Source organism: Mytilus californianus, unplaced genomic scaffold (genome assembly GCF_021869535.1).
Source record: "Mytilus californianus isolate M0D057914Y unplaced genomic scaffold, xbMytCali1.0.p SCAF_5, whole genome shotgun sequence".
Lineage (NCBI taxonomy): Eukaryota > Metazoa > Mollusca > Bivalvia > Mytilida > Mytilidae > Mytilus > Mytilus californianus.
Window position 1 is genome coordinate 24,656,699 of NW_026262701.1, and position 21,614 is coordinate 24,678,312.

At 31.9% G+C, this 21,614-nt stretch overlaps 1 protein-coding gene across 1 annotated transcript in view; it reads right to left on the reverse strand.

Moving 5' to 3' along the window:
• Nucleotides 1–698: 698 nt before the first annotated feature.
• Nucleotides 699–21,614, reverse strand: part of LOC127700808 (uncharacterized) — a 33,525-nt gene continuing 12,609 nt past the window's right edge. The window contains exons 4-5 of the mRNA XM_052204479.1: nt 12,874–13,115; nt 699–7,428 (exon numbers count right to left, since the gene is read on the reverse strand). Of these exons, the coding sequence (XP_052060439.1) occupies nt 7,138–7,428; nt 12,874–13,115 (533 nt within the window). The 3' untranslated portion in view covers nt 699–7,137. The remainder of the gene's footprint in view (nt 7,429–12,873; nt 13,116–21,614) is intronic.

The following is a 21,614-nucleotide window of genomic DNA, read 5'->3' on the forward strand; positions in this document are numbered from 1 at the left end:
GCCATGTTTTTCACCTCATTAGAAAAAAAAATTATCATTATTTACCTGGTAAATTTCCAAACACTATTGTTGAAAGTAGTGGTTTAACATGGCATAGCATGTGCAGTTTCAGAGAAGATGGAAATGAAATTTTGCGTAAGGTTTCATGGGCACTAGGAGCATTAATATCACTATTGAGAGAATCTTACAGCAAATATATTTTAAATCCTATTATATCGAGTCCCTGATTCATTTTTCTTGATATCCAAACTACGATTGTCTGTAACTTTACATTGAGATGAACTTGGCCATCTGACAGGCGTCTCTAACCTGCTGTACCTTATCCACATTTACTCAAACCTTTTGTGACTAGGCTATTTGAATTTCTATTAATATTAGTACTAATACAGGTCATATATATCTGGTTTAAGAAGATTTGCATGTCATAAAGGTATAACTTGATTTTTTTTCATATATTCATGACCCATTGATTACTTACTATTTTTAGGATTGGTCAGCTATAACATTTTTGCACTAATTAATACCCATGTCGAAAATATGTCTTCCTACTTTAGACCAATAAAGGCTACTGTTTATGCTACCTGTAATGGAACTGTAGCTAATTGTAAATCAGTTCCATACTAAAGAATCAAATTTGAGAAATGGTAACAAAATACGTCACATTTTCACAATAAAAAAACAGAAAAATAAGGAAGTCGTAAATTTTGCATTTTTTATTTAAGAAAAAGTAAACAGTAAAAAGAACATGGTTATGTTTAATAAAAATGTGTAAATAGTAATATCAATAGTTCACACGTACAAACAATTAAAGCATTGCGTCTACAACCCATCCTTTAACATGATATGCACAATCTGTTATCTCAGATTATTATTGTACAATCAAAACTGTTTTCCTAAAATGTTTTCCCATTTTTTGATGGCCTTGACCTTACCAAGATAAATCAAAAATATATTCAATAAGAAATGAAATGAATGAAATAACAACTATAAATTTTAACTGAAAAAAAAATCAAAAATGCATTTTTGTAGATTAATTGGAATATTAAATACTATGTATATTATTATTGTTATGATGTTAAATGCTATATTCAAAAGAAATGTCTCATTGATATCAAGTATGCTACATTAAAAAAAAAAATTAGAAAAAAATTGAAAATGCGAGTATCGCTATTTAGAATAAATGTGGATAGTGTCCACATGTGGACACAGATGATGCCCCCGCTTGCATATCATATAGTTATGAAGGGACATAACTGAAGAACGGTAAAAGTGACACTAACCAAATTTGAACTTGATCAGAGTTTTTCGGTAATAAGCATCGTGTGTAAGTCTCATAACATTTGGTTGAGACTAACTTAAGTAGAGAACAGAAACTAAAAATTCAGCAATTTTTCTATTTGTAAATCCGCATAACTCTAGAACGGTTGTGTATAAGTTTTATAACATTTGGTTGAGACAAACTTAAGTTAGAGAACGGAAAAGAAAAATTCAGCAATTTTTATGTTTATAAAGGGACATAACTCAAGAATGGTAAAAGTGTCGCCACCAAATTTCGTACTTAATCTGTATTATGACGTAATAAGCATTGTGTATAAGTTTCATAACATTTCATGTATTTGGTTGAGGCAAACTAAAGTTAGAAAACGGAAACAAAAAATTTGTACTTGATCTTAGTTTTGTGGTAATGAATATGGTGTATAGGTTTCATGATGTTTGGTTGGGCAAACTTAAGTTACAGAATGGAAACTAAAAATTTTGCAATCCTATGATTTATAAAGGGGCATAACTCAATAATGGTTAAAGTGACACTACCCAAATTCAAACTTGATCTGTGTTTTATCAGTGGAAGTCAAAATTAAACATTGCATTATATAATGCATTGATTATAGTTGATTCAACTATAATCATAGACAAAGGAAGATAACTCCAATTTTACAAAATGACTTGATATTTAGAAGAAAATACAAATTTTGCAATTTTTACATTTATAAAGGGCATAACTTTAGAACGGTTAAAGTGATGCAACCAAAATTCAAACTTGATCTGTGTTTTGAGGTAATAAGCATTGTGTATAAGTTTCATAACATTTGGTTTAGGCAAACTTAAGTTAGAGAACGGAAACCAATTTTGGGATGTACGTACAGACAGACAAGGGTAAAACTTAATGCCCCCTCCGCTACGGCGGGGGCATATTAAAATCATTAAGAAGAAATAATTATCATAAAAAAAATAAGAAGAAATCACCAACACATAGTTTAAAAATAAACAGACTTAGGCCAACATCATAGCTAGAGATATGATGAGTGATTTGTCATACACCAAAAGCTTTAAGGTTTATTCTAGATGTCTTTTTTTTTTAAAGTTGTTGGTTTGCTGTACAATCTACTTTTGTCCACCTTCACCTATTATTCATTATTTGATACTGAATAGTGTGCATGCCTGCAATAAATTTGACACAGAAGCAATTCTATAAACAGTAACCTTATTTTTTGTACATAAGTATGTAATACAAAAATTGTATAATTCCAATGCCCATACATTTTTGTACAAATTTGGAAAAAATCAATCAGGGGAGAGACATTTTGTGCTTTTGTTGAAATTTTTCAAAAAATTCACACTGAAAATAATTCTCTAAAATTCTGTGTAATAGTTTGCCAACACATCTGTTAATATGCCAATGTTCCTCCAACTGACTATATATAACAACACTTGTATATATAAAAAAAATTGAGGTCAGATTTGCTTTAATATTTATCACAAAAAAAACAACCAATGAAAATATACAAAAATTAATTAATAAAGTATAGCATTCTTAACAGACATATGCCTGGTACAATGGAAATATTCAATACAGAAACTATTATATTAGAACAACAATATAAAAAATACTTTATGATTTTGCGGTAAAACATTTCAATACCGGTACATTAAAGATATAATTAAAATTCTACTCTAATTCAATACTACAGATTTTTGTTTTCAGTTATAAGCTATAAAACAAATTGGACAACACCTAATAAAACAAAGAATTGAAAGTGTTATGTATTGTATTATATTCATAAAATTAAGAATGGAAATGGGGAATGTGTCAAAGAGACAACAACCCGACCAAAGAGCAGAAAACAGCCCAAGGCCACCAATGGGTCTTCAACACAGCGAGAAAATCCTGCACCGAGGCTTTTCTAAAACAAAAGACAAGCTACAATTTATTATCAAATTGATAATGTTTTGTTGAACTCTTTTTTTAAATGAAGAAACTTATGTAGGTATTTTTTAAGCCACCAACAGGCAAACAACTGGTCTACCAATCACCCAAATAACATTAAGTGTCAACCAAATATTAGCATATTGTCAATAATAGATCTATACCAGTTTTAACAGTCTCAAAATAAAAAAATCACTGCAACAGTCACTCTAAAAAGCTAATTTAACAACTATTTTTAAAACATTAATAATGTTCACAATTTCATACAATAACCTTGTATAATAACAGTAAAACAATATTTTTTTATTCAAAAATGACAATTTACAATGCAAAACAACATTAAAGAATTGATTTTCATCCTGCATAGATGCAAAGCTGTCATTTTATTTTTTAAAAGCATTACCATACCACACCTGAATACATTTATATTCCGAATAAATGGTTTACTTAAAAGATAATGTGACTTTATGTACATTGTAATTAGTAAAACAAATACTCATCAATTGCAATATTTGGAATGTTTTTAAGTTGTGTACCATGACTTGACTTGTTCTTATTTTATATATTGGTTATCTATTGTAATGTTTACAAAGACATTTATACGTATATATCATATCAACAATAGTTGTGTCTTATTTTATATATCCGCTATCTATTGTAATGTTTACAAAGACATTTATACGTATATATCATATCAACAATAGTTGTGTCTTATTTTATATATCCGCTATCTATTGTAATGTTTACAAAGACATTTATACGTATATATCATATCAACAATAGTTGTGTCTTATTTTATATATCGGTTATCTATTGTAATGTTTACAAAGACATTTATACGTATATATCATATCAACAATAGTTGTGTCTTATTTTATATATCGGTTATCTATTGTAATGTTTACAAAGACATTTATACGTATATATCATATCAACAATAGTTGTGTCTTATTTTATATATCCGCTATCTATTGTAATGTTTACAAAGACATTTATACGTATATATCATATCAACAATAGTTGTGTCTTATTTTATATATCGGTTATCTATTGTAATGTTTACAAAGACATTTATACGTATATATCATATCAACAATAGTTGTGTCTTATTTTATATATCGGTTATCTATTGTAATGTTTACAAAGACATTTATACGTATATATCATATCAACAATAGTTGTGTCTTATTTTGTCATGGTTGTTTTATATTTAAAGTAATCAACTAACTTTTTTGGAAATGTCTGGCTATTTTAATTGCATGTACATGTATATCATACATGCTATCTGCACAAATTTGTTTAAGACAATTTAATAACATTTGTTCAGGACAATGTTATACTTTATAATGCTCTTTTTTCCATTCTGTTTTTCCATTGCAGTATTATATATATTTTTCCATTGCAGTATAATATGTTTTTCCATTGCAGTATTATATATTTTTCCATTGCAGTATTATATGTTTTTCCATTGCAGTATAATATGTTTTTCCATTGCAGTATTATATGTTTTTCCATTGTAGTATTATATGTTTTTCCATTGTAGTATTATATGTTTTTCCATTGTAGTATTATATGTTTTTCCATTGTAGTATTATATGTAGCAAGTGGAATTAGGATGAAAACATATAACTATATAAATAGATATTTAAATATGTAAGGTTCCATCATTTTAAAAATTACCAGTAAAATAAATAGCTAGTCACTTGACCTATGTTCCAACATGAGCTTATTTAGCCATGGGTTACTCACAATGCTCTTAAGAGGGACAGATAAGAATTCACTAATTTACTGACCCTTGTCTTAAATAACACATATCTGGTCAATAATTCACACAAAAAGTTATTATATTTAAATATAAATGAGTCAAACAATCAGAAATATATAATAAATTCATGATCAACAACAATTATAACAATAAAAATTATTTTGATTTTATAAATTGAAAAAATCTTTATCACAATAAGGAACTAGAAAAGTGTTCACAACTGTATTACCCCTGATCATGGTATCCCTCCCTTCTTTGATATCACAAAGGCCAAACTAATAATCGCTCATGCAATGAGATGGGAACATCCCTCCCCCTTCTCCTCCCTGGGCAAATAAAAAGTTGTTCAGATCTATAATTAAGAAAAACTCAATAGCACCATTGATGCTTCAGCCAAGTTGCCATCTGTATGGATTTGAAGAAGAAGAAGAAGAAAGTTTAATTCTATTTTTGGTGTTTAATTCAGCTAACAATTTTTGTCAATTGATTAATTGCTGACAGTAGGGGTTCAAGATATGCAATACCCAGAGACAACAATTTCCCTGATTTTTTTGGAAACACAAGTTTTAATAAAAAAATTGTCTATCAACTGCTGCTATGATGTTGACCTTCAACCTATCAGCTCAAATTCATTTGCTGTCTCCCCACCTGAAAAAGCATTTTTCATGAAATTTGATGAAGATCTAATTTATGGCTCAAAAGATATTGTCTAAAAATAAAAGTTTCCAAAATTTTAGTGTATTCAAGGACACTTTTACCATGACCTTTGATCTACTGATCCCCCAACTCACATGGAGTCTTGTTCTTTCCAAGGGCAGTTTCAAGCCAACTTTGAATGTGGTTTAATATATAAATGTTTCAAAAGATATCATCATAGCTGATGTGACCTTAACTTTTAATGTTTATGGCTCAAAAAAATTTGCCTAGAATCTGAAATCTTAACTCCATTAACACTGCCACAGCATTCATCAAATCATAAGTGGAGTCTGACTATGTAGCAACTCAGCTAATACATAAGCACAAATTTATCAGGTACATGTATTGATAATTTTGGAAAGTGTCAGTGAAATGTAGCAAAGGGTTTAAAAGCAACTGGTAATAAAGTTTGTGTGACTGATGGACAATTGACTGTATGAATGAATGGATACAATGATCTCTATAAACCCTTCTTTCCATTAAGTAAGGTGTATAAAAAATATTACCGACATCAATTCTAATGTCACAATCAATCAATTAATTTAAATATCATGACATTTTCTCAATTTATTTAAGTACGATATCTTCTTTATCATGTTTATTCAGCTATCTTTTTTTTGTTTTACCTATTGTCTAGTATACAAGTTTTACAAAAGTTATAGTGTATAATTTTGAACAGACAACAAATGGCAAAAAATCCCATGGTCTGAATGAATAGCCCTTTTCATAAACTCTTTTAATAATGTTTATAACCCAAATATTTGAAGCAAGTTATTTTACATGACTGAAAATATTACTAGTTTGCAGCAATATTAAGGAGTCCAGGATTTACTGCAGTTTTGAATACATAATAGTTATATGAGCCATAGAAATTTCAGAACTACCAGTAATTTTGATCTTTTCGCCTTCACCATACTTAAAATCAAACCAGATCATGAAGCTGCATTTTTTTGGTAAATTGAAGTAAATAAATAGCTTGCTTTTACCTGCACCTTGCAGCACACCAGTCCTACTAGTATTCCCAACAATGAAAATTACTAGCTTAAGCATCAAATTGTAATGTTTAACATCTTTATACTGAATTGAAAATTCAATACAAATAATACCCTTTTATGGTTTAACTGACAACCCTATGAAAGAAATTTACAGATATTTTTTTTTATTAAAACAGCAATTACACCTCTAAAAAGCCAGTATCTTATTGTTAATGGTAGATTTTTCTCCTTTATTACCTGTAGTAAATTGTACAAAATCACTCTGTAAAAGATTTTCAAACTGCCTAAGTGAACAACTTCTGAACAACAAAACTTCAATCTGGAAAACTACAACCTGTTTTTACAGATAATTCTAATCTAAAATATCTTTATAATCAATAACAATTTTTTCAGTGCATTTGTCAAGGGAGACTCAAATAAGAACCTTAATTTTATCATGATATTAAAGAAATAGAAGTAAGTCACATGTTTTTTGTTTACTGTTTTCCTGGTGCTCCGTATGCGTATGGATTGTCTGTGTATGGCGGTGGGACTGCTTCTCCAGAGGGATATGGTTGTGGTGGATAGCCCGGCTGTGCTGGATATCCTGGCTGTGCTGGATATCCCGGCTGTGCTGGATATCCCGGCTGTGCTGGATATCCTGGTTGTGTTTGATATCCTGCCGGTGGTGGATAGCCTGGTTGCTGGGGTTGTGGATATCCAGGTTGTTGTCCAGGATATTGGTTTGGAACTGGTTGTGCAGCCATTGGTATGGTATCATGCTGTTGCTGGAAAATTATAAAATGAGAATTAATACTATTTCATTTATTAGTATCCATGGAATGAAGGCTTTAAACAAAATGATAATACAGACATGTTATTGCTAGATCCAGGAATTATAATAACAATGATAAAATAGGAATGTCGAACACAAGTAACAGATACGTGTACATATCAAACCTTTGGCTTGAATTCTGCTGCAGTGTTTTACTTCTAGAAATTCATACCAATCATGTTGATGAAGATAAAATCATGCTAAAATTTACACTTCCTTCAGTTATTTCCACATATAGATTTAGTATACATGTAATAATGTTTAACTAAAGTTGTTCTCAATTTTCTTATGTTTTTTAATGTTTATTGTTTAATGTAACTGTAACTTCAAAGGTAAAGGTATAAATTCACATACATATTATGTTGGTCCTCCTTTTTTTCATACCTTGCATAGACTTCAAGGATAAAGGGTACAATTTGTTACTATTCACAGAGCTCCAGATAAGCTGTGTATTTGTGTGATTACGCAATAGAAACGATCAATAAAATGCTCCGCACGGCGCAGCTTGATACGACCACAGAGGTCAAACCCTGAACAGTTGGGGCAAGTATGGACACAACATTCAAGCTTGATACAGCTCTGAATTTGGATTGTGATTAAATATTTGACACAGCATAGGTTTCTGACACAGAATGAATGTGGTCTAAGAACTTAAAAATTTTAAATTGGACATTCACCTATTATGGTCCAATATCCAAAATCTAAATACATGGTTAGATTCAGCATATCAAAGAACCCCAAGAATTCAATTTTTGATGAAATCAAACAAAGTTTAATTTTGGACCCTTTTGACCTCAATGTGGACAAAGTTGATAATGGGGCCCAAAAATCAAAAATCTAAATACATGGTTAGATTCAGCATATCAAAGAACCCCATATATTCAATTTTTGTTGAAATCAAACAAAGTTTAATTTTGGACCCCTATTTGGACCAACTTGAAAACTGGGCCCATAATAAACAAGAAATGATTGTAACAGGATGCTGTTACGAAGTCTCCCAAACGAAGCTCCCATAATTCGTAATTCCCAGGGTCGCCTGACATTGGGCAACGTCCAGTGAAAATTGGTTTGGTCCAGTAAAGTTATATGCATTAGTGATGCCTGGGGACTAACCTTGTATATCATTCAAATCTTCTTGGCATGACAAACCAGAATATATATGGTTTAGGGGTGGGGATCTCGACCATTTACAAGATACTAGAACATTGGGGGTGGGGAGGAACCCCTGGGGACTGGCCCTATATGCCATTCAAATGTTCATTACATGACGAACAGGAATAAATATGGTTTAGGTGTGGGGATCTCAACCATTTACAAGATATTAGAACATTGGGGTGGGGGGAACCCCTGGGGACTGACCCTATACGTCATTCAAATGTTCGAGACATGACAAATAGGAATATATATGGTTTAGGGGTGGGGATCTCAACCATTTACAAGATATTAGAACTTTCTCAAATGGCAGGGGGTCGGGATGACCCCTGGGGACTAACCCTGTATATCATTCAAACCATCTTCACATGACAAACCAGAATATATATGGTTTAGGGGTGGGGATCTTGACCACTTACAAGATATTAAAACTTTCTTAAATGGCAGGGGGTGGGGTGACCCCTGGGGACTAACCCTGTATTTCATTTGATGTGCTTTATCATGACAAACCAGAATATATATATGGTTTAGGGGTGGGGATCTCGACCATTTACAAGATATTAGAACTTTCTCAAATGGCAGGGGGTTGGGATGACCCCTGGGGACTTACCCTGTATATCATTCAAACCATCTTAGCATGACAAACCAGAATATATATGGTTTAGGGGTGGGGATCTTGACCACTTACAAGATATTAAAACTTTCTTAAATGGCAGGGGGTGGGGGTGACCCCTGGGGACTAACCCTGTATTTCATTTGATGTGCTTTATCATGACAAACCAGAATATATATGGTTTAGGGGTGGGGATCTCGACCATTTACAAGATATTAGAAACTTTCTCAAATGGCAGGGGGTCGGGATGACCCCTGGGGACTAACCCTGTATATCATTCAAACCATCTTAGCATGACAAACCAGAATATATATGGTTTAGGGGTGGGGATCTTGACCACTTAGAAGATATTAGAACTTTCTTAAATGGCAGGGGGTGGGGGTGACCCCTGGGGACTAACCCTGTATAAAATTTGATGTGCTTTATCATGACAAACCAGAATATATATGGTTTAGGGGTGGGGATCTCGACCATTTACAAGATATTAGAACTTTCTCAAATGGCAGGGGGTCGGGATGAACCCTGGGGACTAACCCTGTATATCATTCAAACCATCTTAGCATGACAAACCAGAATATATATGGTTTAGGGGTGGGGATCTTGACCACTTACAAGATATTAGAACTTTCTTAAATGGCAGGGGGTGGGGGTGACCCCTGGGGACTAACCCTGTATTTCATTTGATGTGCTTTATCATGATAAACCAGAATATATATGGTTTAGGGGTGGGGATCTCAACCATTTACAAGATATTAGAACTTTCTCAAATGGTAGGGGGTCGGGATGACCCCTGGGGACTAACCCTGTATATCATTCAAACCATCTTAGCATGACAAACCAGAATATATATGGTTTAGGGGTGGGGATCTTGACCACTTAGAAGATATTAGAACTTTCTTAAATGGCAGGGGGTGGGGGTGACCCCTGGGGACTAACCCTGTATTACATTTGATGTGCTTTATCATGACAAACCAGAATATATATGGTTTAGGGGTGGGGATCTCGACCATTTACAAGATATAAGAACTTTCTCAAATGGCAGGGGGTCGGGATGACCCCTGGGGACTAACCCTGTATATCATTCAAACCATCTTAGCATGACAAACCAGAATATATATGGTTTAGGGGTGGGGATCTTTACCACTTACAAGGTATTAGAACTTTCTTAAATGGCAGGGGGTGGGGGTGACCCCTGGGGACTAACCCTGTATTTCATTTAATGGGCTTTATCATTTAGAACATTTTCAATTAAAATGATTGTGTCTATCACAAACGGTTTTCAATTTATAATCATTTGAAAATTTAAAAAAATAAAATCCCATAGGGTTCTATAGTAAAACCCTCTTTTCTTTTTGCCCCTCAAAGTACCCCTTTATAAACCCCATTGCACAAACAAAACCCTGATTGCACCACTAGACATGTTAGTCTAACATATTGTGAAACCCTAAGTTAATCTGACAAGCGGTTTTGGAGAACGGGTGTGGACAAGTTCAAATTTAAAAGTGGCGGAAGAAGAAGAAGAAGAAGAAGAAGAAGAAGAAGAAGAAGAAGAAGAATAATAATAATAAGAACTGAGCAAAAACAATAAGTCTTCCCAAACTTCGTTTGGGAGACTTAAAAATCTAAATACATGTTTAGATTCAGCATATCAAAGAACCCTAAGAATTCAATTTTTGTTAAAATCAAACTAAGTTTAATTTTGGACTCTTTGGACCATAATGTAGACCAATTTGAAAACAGAACCAAAAATTAAGAATCTAAATACACGGTTAGATTCGGCATATCAAAGAACCCCAATAATTCAATTTTTGATGAAATCAAAGTTTAATTTTGGACCCTTTGGACCTCAATGTGGACCAATTTAAAAACGGGGCCCAAAATCCAAAAACTTAATACACGGTTAGAATCAGCATATTAAAGAACCCCAAGAATTCAAAATTAAAACCCCATTGAAATTGGTCAAGAAATAAGCAATTTATACTGTGCAATTGAATATTTCTTGCTATTGCGCAATACTGTACAATTGACAATTTCTTGCTATTGCGCAATATTGTGCTATTGGATATTTCTTGCTATTGCACAATACTGTGCAATTGAAGATTTCTTGCTATTGCGCAATACTGTGCAATTGAAGATTTCTTGCTATTGTGCAATACTGTGCAATTGAAAATTTCTTGCTATTGCACAATACTTCTTATATAATAATTTACACATCCTGTTTGGTGTGTATCTCCTACCATATCATTATTATTTGCTTTTAAATATAAAACAGAAATAACCAACTTAAAATGGAAAATTTTAAAAGAAAAAAAAAAGGAAAAAAAGAAAAAAAAGGAAAAAAAAAAAAATCCCCCCCCCAAATTTTATGAACCCCCTTATGATTCATCACCCCCAAACTCAATCCAAGCCTTCCCTTTGTGGTATGGTACCTTGCAGTACAATTTCAGAGAGATCCATACACTTGAACACAAGTTATTGTCTGGAAACTAGAAAAATGCTTATTTTTGACCCCTTTTTCGCCCCTTATTCCTAAACGTTTAAGGCAATTACCCCCAAACTCAATTCCAGCTTTCCCTTTGTGATATGGAACCTTGTAGTACAATTTTAGAAAGATCCATACATTTACACACAAGTTATTATCATGAAACTAGAAAAATGCTTGTTTTTTGCCCCTTTTTTGGCCCCTAATTCCTAATATTTTGAGGCAATTACCCCCAAAATCAATCCCAGCATTCCCTGTGTGATATGGAACCTTGTGGTACAATTTCAGAGAGATCCATACACTTGAACACAAGTAATTGTCTGGAAACTAGAAAAATGCTTATTTTTGGCCCCTTTTTGGACCCTTATTCCTAAATGTTTTGGACAATTACCCCCATACTCAATTCCAGCTTTCCCTTTGTGATATGGAACCTTGTAGTACAATTTCAGAAAGATCCATACACTTACACACAAGTTATTGTCATGAAACTAGAAAAATGCTTGTTTTTTGCCCCTTTTTTGGCCCCTAATTCCTAATATTTTGAGGCAATTACCCCCAAAATCAATCCCAGCATTCCCTATGTGATATGGAACCTTGTGAAACAATGTCAGAGAGATCCATACACTAACACACAAGTTATGTCTGGAAGTTACAAAAATGCTTATTTTTGGCCCCTTTTTGGCCCCTTATTCCTTAACTGTTGTTACCATAACCCCCAAAAACAATCCCAACCTTCCTTTTGTGGTATTGAACCTTATGGTAAAATTTCATAGAGATCCATTCACTTAAACTAAAGTTAGAGTGAGAAAACCAATGTGTCTTCGGACGATGCCGGACAACGACGACGACGACGCCAACGTCATACCAATATACGACCGTAAAAATTTTTTGCAGTCGTATAAAAACCTAATGCATTTGTCAATGTAAGCGTTGAAAAACCCAAATTCATGCAAAGGAGAACTCAATCACATGTCAAAACTGTGTGTTCTCGACCCTTCTAGCTGCGGTCGAGGGCGTAATTTATCCTAACCGTTAAACTGTTGTCGCGTAATTTATCTTTTTTGTAATTTTGGGAAAACATGCTGAGAGCATGATGTCAAATTTTGGGAAAACATGCTGAGAGCATGATGTCAATCTGAATTATACAACACCTTCAGTACCCTTCCTCTAGATTGTCCTTGGCTTCTACGGTAAAAGTAAAACACTGCAAACACAATGACTCCAATCACCACCACAGCTGCAATAGCCCCTAGAATTTTGGCAAGAGCTGAAGCTGAAATCTCTCTGTTCTCATCACTGTTGTCACCACACTGATTGTAGCCATCATACTGAAGGGATTTGGATATACACTGTCCTAGTCTACATTTAAAGTCATTAGTCCCATTGCAAACACCTAAATAAAAATTAAAAAAGGAGAAATTCTCAACTGAATCTTTGATAAGGATTAGTCACTAAATTAAAAAATATACTTTTCTTTTTGATATATGAAAATCATGTATGACTAATTGAAAAAAAGTAATATGAAATTACATGCTTTACACACACACACACACACACACTATTTCCATACATGCCAACTTACAAAATTCAGGGCCGTTACACAATTTTTACCTCTTGTCCCAATTGCAAGATTATGATTATGAAAAAAGACCTAATACACAATTTGACAAAATCTACAGGAAAAATATGTTGGTTTCCAATTTTGAACCTTTTCCCAAGAGAGACAATCGTGATCATGGAGATTTAACCAATGAAAATCAGTCTTTCCTGTGATCACTATTTCATCTCCTGATTAATGGAGGTATTGTTAACAAGCAAAGATTTACAGCTTATTTGGATCTTAGAGTTCTATTCCTCTGCCTGTATGTCATTGTGATCATGATGGACTAATTATAACATGCAAGGTTTTTATACCGTCAAGAAAAAAACCATGGTTCAATTCAGAGGCTGGTAGAAAAAATCAATGATATCACAAGCCTTATGCAAAATTTGCAATAGAGAAAGCACAGTTGACCATGGTGGCATGAATGACGTTTCAAAGCATGCAAAGACCGCTCAACTTCTTCATATAAGGAAGTCCTTCACAGCTCAAAACAAGCACTAATATTCTGTCAGCAACTTTTGTATGAACAGACTGACTTAACTGATGATGACACATCTGATTTGCAACTCAAGATGGTCAAGCAAGCATGTTACAATTGATACAAAAGAACAATTTTTTTGAAAAATTGTTAGTTGCATTTTGTTCTCTTTGAGATGTTTTTGATGAACTGGATCCTAAACTTTGAAATGTATGTTTATAACATTCATTTTAGTAAGATTCCCAGTCCAATGAAAGAGTATGCTTTGAGTGATGTTTGAATCTGATCTATTTGAGAGATTTTTGTATAAATGTTGGAAAGGGAGATTTAGTCGATTTTTATGAATGACTTTGACCTTTTGTCATGCAGTTAAGAATTGACAGTGATATATCCAATTTGACATTATTCAAAGTACAATAGTACTTGTACATAATGATTTTCATGATTTTAGTATTGGTATAAGATTGATTATTTATAATTGTAAATTTTAGATGAAAGATAAAGATTAGAAATAGTTTAAATATGAATTGTATAATGTCTTTAGGAATATCAAAGTCAGATTTATAGATAATTGATGGTTTTTCAAACAGTAGGGTGTTTCTCAGCTATAATCTCATCGAAGGGTGACAGCCCTGAAATGACATGTATCTGAGAGACATCCTCGAGTTTGAAAGACCATTGATAATCTGTTTATTGCTATTTTGCCTATGACGTTGTTAATGTTTACATTGACAACGGCACGTGTGCCCTTAGTTTCCAGCTATAATTTTCTATCTCAAGCGAGTAGCATGATATGAAAAATTATCACAAAAAAAAAATCAAAGGAAAAATACAAAAATAGCGATAATACTTATTATTGTCATATATTGTTTACAGAACTATAATACTTATTATTGTCATATATTGTTTACAGAACTAATACTTATTATTGTCATATATTGTTAACAGAACTTATACTTATTATTGTCATATATTGTTTACAGAACTAATACTTATTATTGTCATATACTGTTTACAGAACTAATACTTATTATTGTCATATATTGTTTACAGAACTAATACTTATTATTGTCATATATTGTTTACAGAACTAATACTTATTATTGTCATATATTGTTTACAGAACTAATACTTATTATTGTCATATATTGTTTACAGAACTAATACTTATTATTGTCATATATTGTTTACAGAACCATATTTTATGTGAACCTCTGTTACCATTACTGTAGAAGTATGAAGATCCCTACTATGAATATATTATGTAGACTGTTGATATTAAGTATTAAACTCAGTTCCACAGACCTATGAGTTTATGTATACTTAAAATACATAATATATATATATTGTTCATGTAAGACAGTGAAGACCATCTGATACTATGTAGAGTTATCTACCCTTGATACATATGTTATGGTTATTTATAAAATATGGATTTACTCATCTATTTGGTTAACTCAAATAGTGTTATAGGATTTTGACATTATAGTTATATGTTTAATTGTTAAAGCTGATGAGTTGATATGAATGTTGAATGAATAATTGAAAGCCTTTATTATTAATTGCCATGTCACTTTGTGTAATGATATTATGGAATAATACAAATACTCATGTTTCCTCTATCTTAGTCATTCTTCAGTAATGTTATATTATCGGTAACACAGTATCATATAGTACAAATAGATTAATGGGTTTTAAATGCATGAAATGTATCTTGATTATTTTGTGGGGATTATAATTATATGATTACACCATTGTTGAAAAAAGAACCATAGATACAGATGAAAAGGACATGTTATTTGATTGTCCATTTCTTCATTTCTTGACTGTAACGGTAATAAAATTGTGAAAGCTAAAAAAATAAATTGTACAGAAATTTACCTAGTGACAAGTTAATGCCTTTGTTTATGACCCAAGCTAATGAACGGTCATAACAGGTGTCATAATTGGTTTTTTACAGGTAATCCGCTTATCGGATGGGTCATTAATAATGATCGAATTTATTTAATACAAATAGCATCTGTCAGTAAGCATTTGTCATTTCAACATATGACCACAGAAATTGCAAAGTTTACCATAGTTTCATGAAGAAAACGCAATTGACAGAAAGATGAAAACTGTAATGAACCTATTAAAAAACACAGTTTTACTTGAATTCTGTTAAAAATGTTTAATTCAGACGGATTTCATCTTTGCCTGCCCTCACTTTCAATAATAATAAACTGTTATCACAGAGATATGTCTCGCCTATTTGTAATTTTGATAATGCAAATGTTGAAATTAAAATAGCAATACTTTAAAATGTAAGTTATGCAAATATTCAAAGTCAATGAACCATGACTGAAGGTACATGGCTGAACAATCTCCATGGAAATGAGATGTGCCAATGTTAATACAACAGCATACCAAATACCATTGACTTATCATAAGTCGTTCCCTTTAAACAAACCTAAACACAAACATTAACATGTAAACTATGTAAAAGTTTCAAAGTCAATGAACCATAATTAGGGGGTGGGGTTATTTAATCTCCATGGAAATAAAACTTGCAAATGCCAATACATTTGCATACCGAATATCATTGACTTAACCTTAGTGGTTCATCTTAAACTGAACTTATCACAAACTAATACATGTAAACTAAGCAAAAGTTTCAAAGTCAATAGACCATGACTAAGGGGGCAGAGCTAAATAATCTCCATTGAAATGAGATATGCCAATGCTTATACAACTGCATACCAAATATCACTGACCTACCACTAGTGGTTCCCCATAAACTGACCTAATCACAAACTAATACATGTAAACTAAGCAAAAGTTTCAAAGTCAATAGACCATGACTGAGGGGGCAGGGCCAAATAATCTCCATGGAAATGTGATGTGCCAATGCTTATACAACTGCATACAAAATATCATTGACCTACCACTTGTGGTTCACAATAAACTAGACCTAATCACAAACTATTACATTGTTGATGCCGCCACCGACACCGGAAACAGCATAATTATGTCTTGCTTTTTGACTCTGTCAAGGTTGAGACAAAAAACATAATGGCGGCCATTTATTGTATTCACTTCTACTGTGTATTATCCTCCTTAGAGAAAGGACACACAAAAGTGATTTAAAGCCCTCAAAATCCTAGCTTAAACCATAGTGTCAGTGAAACTGTTTTTTATGTTCTTTCAGAGAAAGGAAGAAAAATAAATGGGGAATGTGTCCATGGGACACAGATGATGCCCCCGCTTGCATATCATATAAAGTTATAAAGGGACATAACTGAAGAACAGTAAAAGTGACGCTACCCAAATTTGTACTTGATCTGAGTTTTGTGGTAATAAGTCAATGTAAGTATTGTGTATAAGTTTCATAACATTTGGTTGAGGCAAAATTAAGTTAGAGAACGGAAACGAAAAATTCAGCAATTTTTCCATTTGTAAATGGGCATAACTCTAGAACAGTAAAAGTGACACCACCAACATTCAAACTCGATCTGTATTTTGTGGTAATAAGCATTGTGTATAAGTTTCATAACATTTGGTTGAAGCTAACTGGCGGTAGAGAATAGAAACGAAAAATTCAGCAATTTTTCCATTTGTAAAGGGGCATAACTCTATAACGGTTAAAGTGACACAACCAAAATTCACACTTGATCCGTATTTTGTGGTAATAAGCTTTGTGCATAAGTTTAATAACATTTGGTAGAGGCAAACTTAAGTTAGAGAACCGAAATAAAAAATTCAGCAATTTTTCCATTTATGAAGGGTATAACTCTAGAACGGTTAAAGTGATGCCACCAAAATTCAAACTTGATCTGTGTTTTGTGGTAATCAGTATTGTGTATAAGTTTCATATCATTTGGTTGAGGCAAACTAAAGTTAGAGATCGGAAACAAAAAAATCAGCAATTTTTTCCATTTTTAAAGGGCATAACTCTAGAACAGTTACAGCAGTCAGAGCTCTGACATAAACAAGTCAGAATAAAATGACTTCCATAGGTCAGATATAATTTGATGTAAGTGTTGTCTCCCTTCTTGCACTCAACAGAATATGACTTGTACAGGTCAGTTTATGTCAGACTTTAATTTATCATAAAATGACTTCCACAGGTCAGATTTTGCACAAAATATTGTGACTTAATATCTTCATATTCTAATAAGATTTATGCCCCTTTTTAATGCATTTTGACTTCGAGAGGTCATTTTTGTTCTGATTTGAAGCAGTCATTACTACCACTTTGTTATCAATCTCCATAAAAATATGGTGACTACTAGTTTCGATTTAAAGAGTTTTAAAAAGTGGGGCTCATCTAACATTATACCTTCTCCTTTCCAGAATCTAAACATAATATATTTATCTCATCACTTTCAATTATTTCAAAATACAAAGAAAAACCAGGTGAGAAAAAATGGATCATACAATTTTCTGAATATCAAAAGATTTACAAAATACAATATTGGATACATTACATGACAATACTTCAAATCTTCCAAGGAAAAACAAGACACTTATTCATGATAAGACTATGTTAATAAAAGATATATTCTCATCCACTTTAAGCTAAATGTATTAAGAGCAAAACATTTATTATTTTAATATTTCATTGAGGTAAATACTGTTGTGCAAACTGACTCAAACAAGTCACATTATGTTCTGACTTACTAAACATATTACAACTTTTAAGTCTAGTATTGTCATATTGATTTAAAAATGTATAGGTAAGCCAGATAAAAGACTGAGGAAATTAGGTCCCCATAAGTCACAATAATGAGGACTATAAAAAAGTTTGTTTGGTATATGTAATATTCAAATGTATTTTGTTTACAAGTTTCATCAAATTATCTTAAAATTTTATTCTATTTCTGTATTTTCATGACTTTTTCTTTTCTGTTAAGTTAACACATGGAACTTTTGGTTGTAAAAAATATTATTTTAAAGACCATTTGACTGAATTGTTTCTAAAAAAAACTTATCAATTAACATGATTAATTAACTCAACAGTAGCAGATTCAGATAAAGGGAAAAAGGGGGGGGGGGGGGGGGGGGGGGGGGGGCTTAGAGGAAGAAGACCTAGTTTTGATTGGAAATTTTGTTCTGTAAACTGACTTTAACAGGTCAAATCATGTTCTGACTTCAAAGAGTCAAACAAAACTAAACTTATTTCAACTTTTAGGTCTAGAATTTTCATATTGATTTTAAAATGTATGGGAAAGCCAGATAAAAGCCAGATGAAATAAGGTCCCCTTACGTCACAATAATGAGGACTATAAAAAAGTTTATTTGGTATATTCAATATCAAATGCATTTTGTTTTTAAAGAATTTCATCAAATTATCTTAAACTTTTATTTTATTTCTGTATTTTCATGACTTTTCTTTTCTGTTAAGTTTACACATAGAACTTGTGGTTGCCAAAAAAAATAAAATTTTAATAACCATTTGGCTGAATTGTTTCTAAAAAAACTTATCAATTAATTAACTCAACAGTAGCAGATTCATATTTAGGGGGGGGGGGGGGGGGGGCTTAGAGGAAGAACACCTAGCTTTGATTGGAAATTTTGTTCTGTAAACTGACTTTAACAGGTCAAATCATGTTCTGCTTTCAAAGAGTCAGTCAAAACTAAACTTATTAATACAACTTTTAAGTCTAGTATTGTCGTATTGATTTAAAAATGTATGGGAAAGCCAGATAAAAGACAGAGGAAATAAGGTCCCCTAAAGTCACAATAATGAGGACTATAAAACAGTTTATTTGGTATATTCAATATTAAATGTATTTTGTTTTAAACAGGTCAAATCATGTTCTGACTTAAAACAGTCAGTCCAAAACTAAGTTTATTGAAATTTTAAAGTTGGACACTTCCATATGATATTAATGAATGTATGAGAACGTCAGATAAAAGACGTAGGAAATATATGTAAGATCCCCTAAAATAAATAACCATTTGACTTAATTGTTTCTAAAAATTTATCAAATAATAAACTCAAAAATGGCAGATTCAGAAGCAGGGCTTAAAGGAAGTACACCTAGCTTTAATTGGAATTTTTGTTCTGCAAACTGACTTGAACAGGTCAAATTATGTTCTGACAAATTGACTTAAACAGGTCAAATCATGTTCTGACTTAAAAATATCAGTCAAAAACTAAATTTATTGAAATTTTTAAGTCAGGCATTGCCATATGATATTAATGATATGTATGGAAAAGTCAGATAAAATACACACGAAATACATGCAAGATCCTCTAAGATAAATAACCATTTGACTTAATTGTTTCTTAAAACTTATCAATTAATAAACTCAACAGTGGCAGATTCAGAAGGGGACTTAGAGGAAGAACACATAGCTTTGATTGGAAATTGTGTTCTGTAAACTAACTCAAGCAGGTCAAATCATGTTCTGACTTATAAGAGTCTGTCAAACACTAAATGGATTGCAACTGTAACAGTCGGGCATTGTCATGATTGTGATGTGATTGTTAGAATGTATGGATACAAGTAGGAAAAAAGATCACAAATATTACGTCACAATTTTTAGAACTATATAAAAGTTAATTTGGTATATATTTGAAATCTTAATATTTCATTGAGGTAAATCCTGTTGTGCAAACTGACTTGAACAAGTCACATTATGTTCTGACTTCAAAGAGTCAGTCAAAAACTATACTTTTACTAATTATTGCAACTTTTAAGTCTGGAATTGTCATATGCATTTAAGAATGTATGGGAAAATCAGATAAAAGACACCAAATAATAAAGTCACAATAATGAGGACTATAAAAAAGTTTATTTAGTATATTAAATATTCAAATGTATTTTGTTTACAAATTTCATCAAATTATCTTAAAATTTTATTCTATTTCTGCATTTTTATGACTTTTTTTCTGTTAAGTTAACATATGGAACTTTTGGTTATAAAAAATATTATTTTAAAACCATTTGACTGAATTGTTTCTAAACAAACTTATCAATTAATTAACTCAACAGTAGCAGATTCAGATTAGGGGGGGGGGGGCTTAGAGGAAAAGACCAGTTTTGATTGGAAATTTTGTTCTGTAAACTGACTTTAACAGGTCAAATCATGTTCTGACTTCAAAGAGTCAAACAAAACTTAACTTATTACAACTTTTAAGTCTAGTATTGTCATATTGATTTAAAAATATATAGGTGAGCCAGATAAAAGACAGGAAATAAGGTAGCCATAAGTCACAATAATGAGGACTATAAAAAAGTTTACTTGGTATATTCAATATTAAATGTATTTTGTTTTAAACAGGTCAAATCATGTTCTGACTTAAAAGAGTCAGTCCAAAACTAAAATAAATTTATTGAAATATATAAGCTGGGCATTGCCATATGTTATTTAATGAATGTATGGGAACGTCAGATAAAAGACACAGGAAATATATGTAAGATCCCCTAAAATAAATAACCATTTGACTTAATTGTTTCTAAAAACTTATCAAATAATAAACTCAAAAATGGCAGATTCAGAAGCAGGGCTTAAAGGAAGTACACCTAGCTTTGATTGGAAATTTTGTTCTGTAAACTGACTTTAACAGGTCAAATCATGTTCTGACTTCAAAGAGTCAAACAAAACTAAACTTATTACAACTTTTAAGTATAGTATTGTCATATTGATTTAAAAATGTATGGGTGAGCCAGATAAAAGACAGAGAGAATAAAGTCCCCATAAGTCACAATAATGAGGACAATAAAAAAGTTTATTTGGTATATTAAATATTAAATGTATTTTGTTTTAAACAGGTCAAATCATGTTCTGACTTAAAAGAGTCAGTCCAAAACTAAAATAAATTT